The sequence below is a fragment of the Alosa sapidissima genome, chromosome 13 (assembly GCF_018492685.1).
Source record: "Alosa sapidissima isolate fAloSap1 chromosome 13, fAloSap1.pri, whole genome shotgun sequence".
NCBI lineage: Eukaryota > Metazoa > Chordata > Actinopteri > Clupeiformes > Clupeidae > Alosa > Alosa sapidissima.
In genome coordinates, this window is record NC_055969.1 from 3,521,702 (window position 1) to 3,535,102 (window position 13,401).

At 47.5% G+C, this 13,401-nt stretch overlaps 1 protein-coding gene across 3 annotated transcripts in view; it reads right to left on the bottom strand.

The window, feature by feature from the left end:
• Positions 1-13,401, bottom strand: part of tnks1bp1 (tankyrase 1 binding protein 1) — a 35,228-nt gene that overhangs the window by 8,385 nt on the left and 13,442 nt on the right. For all 3 annotated transcript variants that reach the window (XM_042058657.1, XM_042058656.1, XM_042058655.1), the window contains exons 3-4: positions 10,748-12,884; positions 107-207 (exon numbers count right to left, since the gene is read on the bottom strand). In XM_042058657.1, coding sequence (XP_041914591.1) covers positions 107-207; positions 10,748-12,884 — 2,238 coding nt within the window. The remainder of the gene's footprint in view (positions 1-106; positions 208-10,747; positions 12,885-13,401) is intronic.

Consider the following 13,401-nt stretch of genomic DNA (forward strand, 5'->3'; position numbering starts at 1 on the left):
TTGATGAAGCCTCAGAGTTGTGGCAAATAAAATGTAGGAGCTTTAGTGGGCTTTAAACTGGTCATTAAAGAAAACAGAAGGCTGGGCTGCTGGCATGCTCGCTCACCTATTGTCTGGCTCGTGGGTGTCGTCATGGGTCTCGGAATCTGGTATCAAAGCGTCAGTGTCCTGCACCCTGGACTCATCCACTGCACTTTTGAGCTTTTCCTGCATGTGTGAATGAGGGAGTGAAATAGAAAGAGAGAAGGGCAGAGAAAGAGATAAAAAAGAGAGATAATTAACTGTTACATGTGATCCACGTTGACGTTCTGCAGTGATTGATTTGCACTACCAGAGATAGTCCAGAGTGGGACAGGAAGTTTCCCGACACTCACTGGACCTTAGCAGTTGCTACAACAGACCAGAACACAATGGTCTAGTTGCCTGGCTACAGACATGTAGCAGCAGATGCTAGAGAGAGCCAGAGATGTGAGGTGGTCATGTCAGACTCATGGTTCTGTGGGGATTCCATACTGAGGAAGTCTATTTGGTTGAGGGAACTCAATACATCCAGGTCTAGTGAATGAGTGTGTGGGGAGCAATGGAAAGCACTACAGAATGAACAGTAGATGTGTGTGAGTGTGAGTGTGTGTGTGTCTGTCTGTGTGTTGTGTATGTGTATGAGTGAGTGAGTGAGAGAGAGTGAGTGAGTGAGAGAGAGAGAGAAAGAGAGAAAGAAAGAAAGACAGGCAGCGAACCATGCATCTTTTAATGAGGTGGTCATGGAGGGCAAGCTGTCCTCAATAAACACCGAAACCACACATACAACACACACACACACACACACACACACACACACACACACACAGCTCTGCAGAATTCAACAAACAACACAGGCGCACACACATTTGTAATATCCCCTCAATCTATGATTGTTTAACTGGGTAACACATGCCAAAGCATGCATCTACGCCCGGTTACTGGGCAACTAAACACACAACCTCGTAAACAGTGACAGCGAGGTAGGAGTGATGTGATGCATCTGCACAAACTCCTGCTATGGTGTCAGCACCTTGGAACTGCTGATGAACACACAGACGCACACGGACACACACACACAAAAACACACAGACACAGACACACACGCAAACACACACACACACACACAGACCCTTCATTTGCAACACAGCCCTTATCGTCCTTCATCCCCGTGGGCTAGTATGAATGCAGCCCATAGAGGGCTGATTTGCCTACTGACTCACGTGGTCAGACAGGAACCAGCAGGAACTGAGGCACTCCTGTTCTGCAGGTAAGCCAGGCTCAGCCTCGGAGCAGGGAGCGTCAAGTAGACAGAGGCAGTCGTTCAAAGGGACCCGCCATTAGCAGCAATGAGGGAGCAAACTGACATTTTACAGTTCGCATATGTAAATATCTCCCTAGTAATACACACACACACACACACACACACACACACACACACAAACACACACACACACACACACACACACACACACACACACACACACAAACACACACACACACGCACACGCACACGCACACACACACACACACACACACACACACACACACACACAACTTCCTTCTTTCTGTCTCCCCGTGCATCTCTTACACATTCTCCCCTCCTCCCTCTACTGTGCCCTCTCTAGCCTCTATGTCTCACACTCTCCGTACCATTCCATCTCTCTCTCCTGCACGCTCTCCCTCTCTCCCTCTCTCTCCTGCACTCTCTCCCTCTCTCTCCTGCACTCTCTCCCTCTCTCTCCTGCACTCTCTCTCTGTCTGGCAGAACAGCCATGTAAGGCACTTATGACTAAACCAAAAACAAACAGAGGCGAGCTGGAGGGGAGCAACGCCTCACTGACGCAGCTGCTGCTGCTCTTGCTCCTGTGGACAAACTGCCACCTCACACCACCCACACCCCCACCCAGCCCTGCCACCTCACACCACCCACACCCCCACCCAGCCCTGCCACCAGCGACCAGCTTGGGGAGGCCAGATCATGAATCAAGGTTGCCAGATCATGACACACGGCTAACAGATTATAAATGGAGGTTGCCAGATTGTGACACAGGGCTACCAGATCATGAATCAGAGCAGCCAAATCACGAGGCATGGTTGCCAGATCACGCACCAAGGTTGCCAGATAATGACTCCCTGCTGTTAAATAACCACCGCCTCACTCTTTAAGCCTTTATTAAAAAACCACACCTATGGCTATACAATTGTGATGTATTAGAATAACGAGACATAAAACATCTGTTTGTGCTTTTGAGGGAAAGGCACTCAAGTATAAAGGTCTTCTTCGAAGAGTAATACCCCACTTCAGTATCACTGTTATGTTTCTCCAGGTGGCACTCCAGGAAGCGAGTGAATAGATGAGTGGAAGAGCATACAGACCAGACAAACTATAAAATAAGAGGAGGATGAAGGGAGGAGAGGGGGGTTGACATGTTCAGACAGCGCAGGATTCCACAAAAGTCTCTTCTGAGACGCCCCGTATCCTCAGTGCGGGAGCTTTGTCATACAGAGGCCGCTAGTGTTTTGGGCTATCAAAGCCACACAAAGGTGGCTCCTCAGAATCTCAGTGGCAGACTCAAACACACAAGCACACACACACACACACAAACACACACATGCACTCAAAACCTCATCTCCACCCTTCTCAAACATTCCAGGAATAAAACATGCATATGGAAACAAGCCTGTGGGGCCTCTTATCTCTCTCTCACACACACACACACACACACACACACACACAAACACACACACACACACCAACTCACGCATTCAAAGTCATTTCCATAGGACAAATATTCTAGTCTTTCTGCAGCTCTACCTACTCCACAGTTGTTCACCTCTACCTACCACCCACAAACAAAGGGAGGCAGAGAGAGAGAGAGAGAGAGAGAGAGAGAGAAAGAGAGAGCAAGGTGGTGGGTCCCACACAAAGAAGCACAAAGCCCTTCAGAAAGAGGCTCCCCTAAGCTCACTGAAGAGCACACAACAGGAGGTTAAAAAAACAGTTAATGAAATGACAGGCGTAGGAGGATGTCACTTATTTAGGGAACTATTGAAGGCCATCCCCCAAACACACATATCAGTGGCGGAAACAGCATGGTGCTGTTTAAAACATGAGTAGCATCTTAACACGCAGACACAGACACACACATACACACACACAAACACGGACATGTGGCTCTCCTTCTCACAGATAACAACCCCTCAGCACACTTGAAGGTTTCTGTGCGCTGGCCTTTGTTAGTGTCCCTGTGACAGGCCAGCGGATACCAGACCACTTCCTGCCTGTGTCTCTCTCCGTCTCTCTGTCAGTCTGTCTGACACGCTCATCACATTCTCCACATCCCTCCCCTCCGCGCTCTGGGACTGGCAGGACATACCTCTAGTTCCATCGGACATCATCTCCGTGACTACTAAAAATGGCCAACATTCTTTCAGAGATGTTTATGTTTAGTCCTTAGCAGGTGCTTTAGTCTGCAGCAACAAAAATGACATCAATAAACACTACATTAACATTAAAATTAACATATTTATACCAAGCTGTGCCAAGCTTAGCAGTTAATTACATGTTACTCTGTGATAAACATTGTGACCATAGTCTTGAATGCATGAGTGCCAGTTCAGGGCGCAAATGAGCTCTGTACTGCACTTTCACATGGTAGCGAGGCTTGTCCCATGCAATTCAATTTGTATTTCTAGTTGCTGTGGGAGATTCCTTTTAAGCAAGCAGACACTTTAAAGGAGAATTCCGGTGTGATATTGACCTAAAGTGTATTGAAGCATGATACCGAGTGTGAACGTATGTCTCATAGCCCATCTCGGCTTGTCCCCTGCACTCCAAAATCTATTTTATAATAAAATATAATAAATAATTCAGTGGAAATGCATGGATTCCAGTTGCTGCTACTGGAAGAAACTGGAATCCATGCATTTCCACTGAATTATTTTTGGAATCTGATCCCTTATCATACCTGTTCATTCTTACTCGTTGCTCGACTTATCGTGACTAAATTCAAGATGGCTGCAAACGCTAAACTTCGTGAAGATACTGTCTGTATAAATCGTCTTGTAAGTAAACTACCAGTGCTTTTTCAAAGTTCTCAATGTCTCGTTTTAAATGTCAGGGCCCTCGGAAGTCTACCAATGAAGTGTGGAGATACATTGAGCCTCGTAAATGGGTGTAAAACAGTGATTTATTTGCATGGACAGCCCGATGCCGAAGCACCACTATTGAAAAAGCTGTTGGTAGCATCGGCTAACTAGCGCCAGATTTTGGAGTGCAGGGGACAAGCAGAGATGGGCTATGAGACATACGTTCACACTCGGTATCATGTTTCAATACACTTTAGGTCAATATCACACCGGAATTCTCCTTTAAGCATCCCAGAGCACACTGATGAATAGCTCGAGTTGTGCTGCTGTAAGAGCCGTTAAGCGACGTCGCTTTAGGACTATTTCAAGAATCCCCGTCCTGCTGCAGACTGCAGAGCAAGACAGATAAGAGGGCGTCCAGAAGATACTGAGGGACACACTGAGAGATGGACTGTGAGGGACGGAACAGACGGACGGATGTGCCAGTGGCTCTGAGTGGGAGGATAGTCAGGGAGGGACAGGAAGGGTCCGGCGAGTAGGTGCGGGAGGAGTGTTGCGTGAGAGAAGGAGTGGAGGAAGAGGGTGATTAGCGGGGAGCGTTTGTGGGGAGCACCAGCTTTGGCAGCCGAGTGAAAGTTTTGCCTCGGACAAGCCTGAATCTGTAGCTGAGGCATTGTACTCATCCCTCTGCTATCTCAAGCCGCAAATTGCCTCATAATAACCCTTCATCTATCAAAGGATTTTCAGTCAAATCCACACTTGGAGGATCAGATACATGCACTCATGCATCCTTAAATGCAACACAAACAAAATAGTTCACTAATTTAACTTGGGTATCCTGAGAATGTGAACTAGTGTGGCATTATAAACACAAAACGTTAAGTGACTGAGGTGAACAAAGTCAAGAAGTACCTCCTCAAACAACAACATTCCTAGCCGCTGACACACACTCTGTAGTAGCCTGAGATGAAGGCTGAAGTGACTGTGTGTGTGTGTGTGTGTGTGCGTGTGTGTGTGTGTGTGTGTGTGTGTGTGTGTGTTTGTAAAAGGTGCCTTACAGCATCCCCATTTGCCGGCCGCTTCCGTGAAGAGAGCCGTTGGCGCCCGCGGAGTGAGAGGCTGCGTAGTGACCGCCTGCTCCGGGTCGCCAGGCTGCGCAGTGGCATCACGGCCCTCTGGAACCTCCCGTGTCCCCCGGCTCTGGAGTCGTCCTCCTCCGTCTCCCCCATCTCCTCGGCCCCCTGCGAGCCGCGCTGCTGCAGGGCCCCTGACACCACGTCCAGCGCCCCCTGGAGGGAGCGGCGCACATTGCCCACCCAGCCGGACACCTGGGCCTGGGCAGTGGTCAGCTTGTCGCCCAGATACTGCATCCTAAGGGTGGTGGTGAGTGGAGTGATCTCCAAAAAAAACCTTGGTCACTGCAGAGGAATTTGGATATCTTCAGGCTGCCCAAATCCTGGTCCTCCAGCAGAGTTTCAACAGAGTAGGTCCAATATGGCTTTGAGTCTGTTTTGAGTCAGTTGTAGTTATGAGCCAAACACTCCGAGGTGCGTTGTGTGTGTGTGTGTGTGTGTGTGTGTGTGTGTGTGTGTGTGTGTGTAGAGGCTTTGTTCCCAGAAAAGCCTCGACCGCAAATGCTCTGGTGGCGGCGCTTTGCTTACATTCAGCGAATGCCTCAGTCACAAGGTCTCTTCGGCGAGTCAGACGTATCCATGTGGCTCAGTGTCACATACAGCACAGGGTGGGTCATGCTAGATTCTTCAGAAGCCATGTCCTCATGTCCACAAAGATCTCAAAGCTGACCGGTGCAATCTCCACATTTTCTAATGAGCTCATCTCTCGAACACGTCTACTAGTGATCCTGTCTTGTCATCGCTGTCAGTGAAAATCTGACCAATGAAAATGTTATGTCCAATTAAAAAGCCCTCCCTAGTGTTTAAACAACTGGTTAATCATTTTTCATAAAAATGCAATTAACTGTAACTGTTTAACACTCAACAGGCCTCTTCCTAGTTTTTAATCCACTCCGTAGTCAATTATGACGTACATGTAATGAGTAAACTAATGGCTTAATTCCTAGGTTTAGAAAACGTTAATTTGTGCAATAACATATGCAACGTAATATGTCTGACTGTAACACTGTTTGCCATGGGAAAACAGTCAACAAACGTTCATACAGTCTCACGGCGATAACAGCTGGTGCGGTCCAATAGTCCAGTGGTCTGCACTAAGTACATACCACAAATACAAAACCCAGACACTATCTGTAACACCTCAATCAGTTTTCAGTGTGTTGATCTATCTTACATTTTCTACTCAACACACTCTAATCACTGTCACTACAGCCTCTCTATCACTGTTTTTATCTCCCCCCGCGTCCCCTACTCTCCGTCAGCCACACACCCAACCTGTCAAGTTGCGCTCTGTGGAGGCAAATCGGCATGTACCACCTGGAGATCCGTCGCTTCCCCGTTTTCTCTCAGTCCAACGAGAAGAGGCAAATCCTGGAGTTGAATAGGTAGATGACTCAGAAGTCAAAATGTTAGCTCAGGTATGGATTGGCCATGGATTTCGATCCTTACTCCTCCTCCTTCCGTGCCCTTTCCCACTCTATCTCTCTCTCTCTCTCTCTCTCTCTCTGTCTCAGTCCATCTTGTTCCGATCCACAGCTGAAGGAGGCAGACGAGAGGAGAAGGAATCGCAGATACAAAGCTGCACTCTGTTCAGACAGCTGCGAGAAGTTCCTGGTAGCACGAGCTATACACTCCCCCCTCTCTCTCTCTCTCTCTTTTTCTCTCTCGCTCTTTTGCCTCTCCCTGCTGCAGGTAAGGGCAGGTACCGGAAAAGAGAGGAAGGCCGTCCTCCTGCACCTCCACTTCCTCCAAACAAGCGCAGCCCCAGCCCTGCCAACACACACACACAAACGCACACACACGCACACACACACACGCACAACCTACTGGCTGCGTACGTGTTCAGGACTTTCCATAGAGTGCTGAAGAGAGTGAATGAAACGTGTGGAAGAGAGAACTGTCTGTGTGTGAGGGGTAGAGAGGGATGGAGGGAGGGGGGTTGTGGCAGTGAGAGAGGGAGGGAGAGAGAGGAGGGGGGGAAGGTGTGAACCATGGGTCTTGGCATGGCAGTGTTTCGTTCTCTCTCTCTCTATCTCCCTCTCTCACGGGCCCTTTTCTGCTTGCATAGTGAGCGAGAGAGATAGAGAGAAGTGGGGGAGAGAGAGAGGGAGAATAAAAGAGAGGGGGAGAGTGCCAGGGAGGAAGAGAATGAAAAAGAGAAGGAGAGAAAGAGGAGGAGGCAATCGTTCAGCTAGGGGAGGAGACTGGGAGGGGCTAGGAACCCAGGAGAGGGAGAAACTAGTCTCCATTAGAGACCATGTTTGGTATTTATGCAATGCTTGCATCAAAGAGCCACAGAGAGAGAGGGATAGAGGGAGGGGGAGAGGGAGGTAAAGAGAGAAAATGCTGTGGCTCTGACTGCAAACACTGTGAACTTTCCTACACAAACAGCTCTTTGCCAGGGATGACGCTCCATATTTGTGTCTGTCTAACCACTTCAGTCTAATGGATCCCTCAGGTCTGTCTGCCAAATAGGAGTCTGACATATTGTGTACACATTAAAAGACATCCCCCTTCCTGACTGCAAGTGACATTGAGCTGACATCACTGAACAGTTCAACAGCTTACCAGCTCAGATCAGTTTCTTACAAATACCATGGCACTGTCATCATCTGACATGCAACTGTAAAGTAAACATTTGATCAAAAATAGATAATGACTGTAACAAAAGACTGGGGATATACCACTCCAAAATACAGCTAAATGCTGTTAGTTTTTGCAAGACATAAACATGAGGCAATCCCCCATCCCCTACTCCTCCCCCAAAAGGAAGTCACAGAAAAAATGCCCTCCCCCAAAAACAACATAAGCAGCAGCGCCCTCTGCTGGTCACACAACAAAGTAACCTCATCTAACTGACAGTGCCAGACAGAGATGATTTCTTTTTTTTCTGCTGATGGTGACTAGTTTGGCCGCTCTGTTGTGTGTTACATATTATGTCTACCACTAGACCTTGAGTCAATATTATCTATCCATGCATAGCTTGTGAGCACCATTTAAGCATGTTTCAACAGTCATTCAGTGTCCTCTGACCAAAGGCCTCATCTTTGTTAACAGCTCTGGTCTACCTTATCTTGTCCTGACTGACCTTCTCATCTTTCTGTCCTTTCAGTGAGACTTCCTCTGGCCCATTCTCTCTGTGAGGACCCTACAGGGATGTGTCCTGTTCTACAGGGAACAGTCCAGCTGCTGTTTACTCATCAAACACTCCCCAGAGATGTTGCATGTCTGCATAGAAGCACTACTAGTCATGAATCCCAGCCACATTTGAGTAGACTACTTCTTTAAGAAAGAAGTGACAAGGACCTATGATTAATAAATGAAAATGATGATGACGGACATAATATGAAGACTTAAGGGTATTTCATGTAGGAATGTCTACCAGCCAATGAGGGATAAGAGAGGAGTGAACAGAGCTATGACTGACATGTGAAAATGATGATGTGATGAAATGGCGACATAGGAAAACTTGATGTAGAGATGCCTATCAGCGAATCAGAGTGGAGTATTTTCAGCGTGGCACGGACGTTAATATTACTATTTGTAATCGTAAATCTGAGTAATAAAGGGAAAAATGAAGGACTAAGCAGAGAAGGGGAGAGGATGATGATGACAAGCCCAGATGTTGCCCCCATCCTTTCCCACAGCCTTCTCTGCCTTCGTCCCTACACTCTGAGCAGATGTCGGCGACAAAGCACAAGACTCAACCCAGATGAAAATAGAAACACGTCCTTAAATGGGCAAGCAAAAATGTTGACCTATCAGCCATTTTATCTGACACTCAGCGTTTTTGTGGCTTATTGCACTCGAAATTTGTCCACTTCACAGTCACATACAAGCATACACGTACATTCAGTTACCTTCTGTTCTTAGACGCTTACAAAAAAACGAGCTAAACCACAGAAGAGCTGTATTTTCAGGGGCAGTCAGCCGTCACAGAAAGTTAACCCTTTATTTGATTTGCAGCTAATGTGGGCTATTGTTAGCATCATCATCATGTGCAAGCATTCAGCTCAGCTTAAGACAACAAAAAAAACATGAAAAGAAACTCCACAAGAAGCACAGTGATACAAAAAGGGCGACTACTCTAAGCTACTTATCTCATCTCCTCCATAATGACCATCTATTTGCATCACACATTTACATGCAGCCATTTACATCAGCTCATTTGTCTGATGTGTTCAACCAAGACAGTTTACAACTGAGTAGGCTGGAAGAAATCCAATCCAGTCAGATATAAAGATAAAATAAACCAATGATTAACAGTCCTGCTATCTTTAGTTGCACTAGTTACTGGTGTGTATTTTTCCGTAGAAAATGCTAACAAATGTTTGGTGCTCAACCCACACAACAAGGTACCAAAGGGCGCCTGAGGCAAGCAAGATAGATAAGTCTCAGATCAAGTCTATATAGATAAAAAAAAAAAACACTTCAGAACTTCAGGGAAGAGTCTCCTGATGATGGACATCTCCCACTAGAGGGCGGTACAGATGTCTGGGGGGAAACCATTTCCTTGTTTTTTTTTTCTCTAGTCAGGATTTCCTACTCTTGTTGAATCCGTCCTTCACAGGAATTTCAGCACATCTAAAAATGGCTTTGGAGAGGCCCTGTGTGTGTACTTTAGGCATTTCTTTATGTTCGTGTGTGAAACCTTTTGGCACTTCCTTGCATAGGTCTTGTCAAACCATGTCTGTGATCCTTGCACAGAGCTTGTCATAGCATGTCTAAAACAGCTAACTAACTGAAATAGAACTTTTGTTTGTGATTGGTGTTGGCTGGTTAGAGATAAGAAGTGGCAGAGGGCAGAAGTGTTCATATCATGATTTTGTCGCCTTTACGTGTGTGTGTGTGTGTGTGTGTGTGTGTGTATGTGTATGTGTGTGTGTGTGTGTGTGTGTGTGTATGTATGTATGCGTGTGTGCAAATGTGTGTGTTTTGGTCTGCGAGTTTCAGTAAAACACCTCGTTCATTACTCTCTGTCAAACGTTAATCCGCGCATTCATGTGCATGTGACTCCCTCTGCAGTTTCCTGACATCATGAGGCCACTCTGCTACCAGGTCAAACCAGTGGGAAATTCCAGGCTAACTGCATGCCCTTAAAAGGCTTATCAGCCTATCACTTATCTAACAATATGGACTCCATCGTTTCCTTTACTATCTGTCTCATTCCCTAAGTCTTTTCCCCCCCAAAATTTTGTCTCATTTTTTTTTCTCAGGTTCGTCTGCGGCCGTCATACCAACATTCTATCTTGCGTGTGATCACAAGAACACATTTTTCTCTCTCTGTCATACAAGCAAGTACATGTAGGATTAAAAATCCACACTCAATCACTCTCTCTCACAGACACACACACACACACACACACACACACACACACACACACACACAAGCACACACAAACACACGCACACACACAAACACACGCACACACAAACACACGCACAAACACACACACACACACACACACACACACACACACACAGAGACACTGATTAAAGCTGACCTTGGTTTCTTCCTGTTCCTCCTGAGCAGAGGGCGCCAGGGTGGGCTGCCGGTGCTCTGGCTCTGGAGCACGTGGCTCAGCTGCAATTAAAGGCTCCACATCTGATTTCTGTGGGCCATCATCCAGGGGGCTTCCATCCACAGAGACCTCGACCCCAGCAGAGGGCCTCTCATCCTGGTGGAGTCTGCGTGAAGGTCTGGGTTTGGTGCCCCACCTCCGGAACGTCCCCACTGAGTGGTTATCATAGGTGACCTCCGGCTCCAGCTGGGAGGCAGTGTGGGAAGCAGCACTGGACGGGACGGATTGGGCTGCTGGAGCGGACGGTGGCTCATCCATGTCAAAACTGATCAAATCATTGCATGTTGCAACCTCCTCTTTCGCTGACTGCTTCTCTTCTTCTTTCATTGTGTTTTTCTCTTTCTCTTGCTCCCTCCGTCTCTGTTTTTCTTTCTCTTGTTCAAGGGCCCGGTCTCTATCCTCCTGTTCCTTCTTCTTTCTCTCTTCCTCCAACTGTCTCTGCTGCTCTTCGGCCAGTCTTTGCTTCTCTGCCTCCTCTCTCTGTCGCTGTCTTTCTCTCTCAAGTCGTTCCTCTCCCTCTCTCCGTCTCTCCCTCTCTTTTTCGAGCCTGTCCCTTTCTTCCTGTTCCTGCTGTCGCTTCCTCTCCTCTCTTTCTTTTTCCAGTCTAAGCCTCTCTTCCTCTTCTCGCTGCCTCTCCCTTTCCCTCTTCAGTCGTTCTTCTTCCTCCCTCTGTCTTGCTTCCTCCTCTCTTTGTCTCTCCATTTCTCTCCCCAGTTGTCTCTCTCTCTCTTCTGCCTCTTTTCTCTCCCTCTCCGCTTGCAACTTTTCTTCCTCTCTCCGTCTCTCTCTCTCTTGTTCGAGTCTCATCCTTTCTTCCTCCTCTTTTTGTTTCCGTAGCTCCTCTTCTCTCCGTCTCTCCCTCTCTCGCTCCTGTTTTAGTCGCTCTTCCTCCTCCTTCTGTCTTGCTCTCTCTCGCTCCTCTTCTCTTTGTCTCTCCCTTTCTTTTTCCAGCCTCAGCATCTCTTCTTCCTCTCTCTGTCTCTCCCTCTCTTTTTCTATCCTTATTTTTTCCTCCTCCTCTCTTTGTCTCCTCATCTCCTCCTCTCTCTCCCTCTCCCTCTCCCACTCTAGTCTAAGCTTTTCTTCTTCTTCTTCTCTCTGTCGTTCCTTCTCCTTTTCCAATCTTATTCTTTCCTCCTCTTCTTTCTGTCTTCTCTGCTCCTCTTCCCTCACTCTTTCCAACCTAAGCCTTTCCTCCTCTTCTCTCTGCCGTTGTCTTTCTTTTTCCAATCTTATTCGTTCCTCCTCTTCTCTCTGTCTCTCTCTCTCCTTTTCCAGTGTCACTCTTTCCTCCTCCTCTTTCTTTAGCCTCTCTTCCTCCTCCTTTTTCTTCTGCCTTTCCATCTCTTCCTCCATTTCTCTTTTCCTTTGCTCCTCTCGGAGTCTCTCTCTCTCCTCCTCCTCCTTCTCTCTCCTCTTCTCCTCCTCTTCACGTTCCTTCTCCCGCCGTAATCTCTCCCTCTCTCTTTCCTGTTCGATCTCTCTCAGTCTCTCCCTCTCTTTCTCCTCTTTTTGTCTCCTCATCTCCTCCTCCAGCTGTTTCTCTCGCTCCTGCTGCAATCGCTCCCACTCTCTCTGCTTCTCCTCCTCTCTCTGCTTCTTCAGCTCTTCCTCCTGTTGTTTCTCCCTCGCTTTCTCCAGCCTGAGCTTCTCCTCCTCTCGCTCCTCCTCTCGCTCCTTCTCTTCCTCCTCTCGCTCCGTGTCTTTCTCAGCCTCCAGCTGGCTCTCAAAGAGACCTCGGTAGAGAGGCATTGGGCTGGACCCTGTGCCTTCCTCTCCCTCTTCTACCTGTTCATCTTCTTCCTCTTCTTCCTCTTCCTCTCCAGAGGATTCCTCTTCCTGCTTTGCAAGCACACCAGGCCCTCCAGAGCGGCGGAGGGTCAGGGCTCTGTCTTCCAGAGGAGCCAAGGCCACACTCTCACTGACCGCACACACACCTACGGCAGGTACACTGTTGACAGCGTGCTCCACCAGGACCGGGGCTGTCGCCGAGTCTCCTTCTGCTGTCAGCTCTGCAGACCCGCTGGGGGATTTCTCTGATGGTCTCTGGGATGGAGAGCTGCAAACACAATTAATGGTGATTAGTCTAGCACTAAATGCAATTAGCATCCACATTCAGTCTGATGTGTATAGTGGTTTTAATAACTAGCATTGGCATATGAGCACATGAGAAGGTGTGATTTATGCTATGTGAATGCTCTGATTAAACACATGATAACATTATATGGACAAAAGTATTCGGATGCCTGTCATGACACCCACAGAAACTTCAATAGCATCCCATTCTAAATCCATAGGCATTAATATGGAATTGATCCCCACTTTGCAGCTAAAACAGCTTCCACTTCCAGCATTTGTAAGGCTAGGCACTCGTGTTGGACAAAAAGGCCTGGCTTGCAATGTCTGTTCCAGTTCCTCCCAAAGGTCCTCCCATGTCAGTCAAGTACTTCCACACCAAAAACCTTGCTTTGTGCACTCTGTGAAGTCATGCTTGTGGAGGGACAATAGTATAATGGTTGTTTTTCAGAGGTTAGAGAAGGGAAATTTAATGCTTCAATGTCCCAAGACATTTTGGA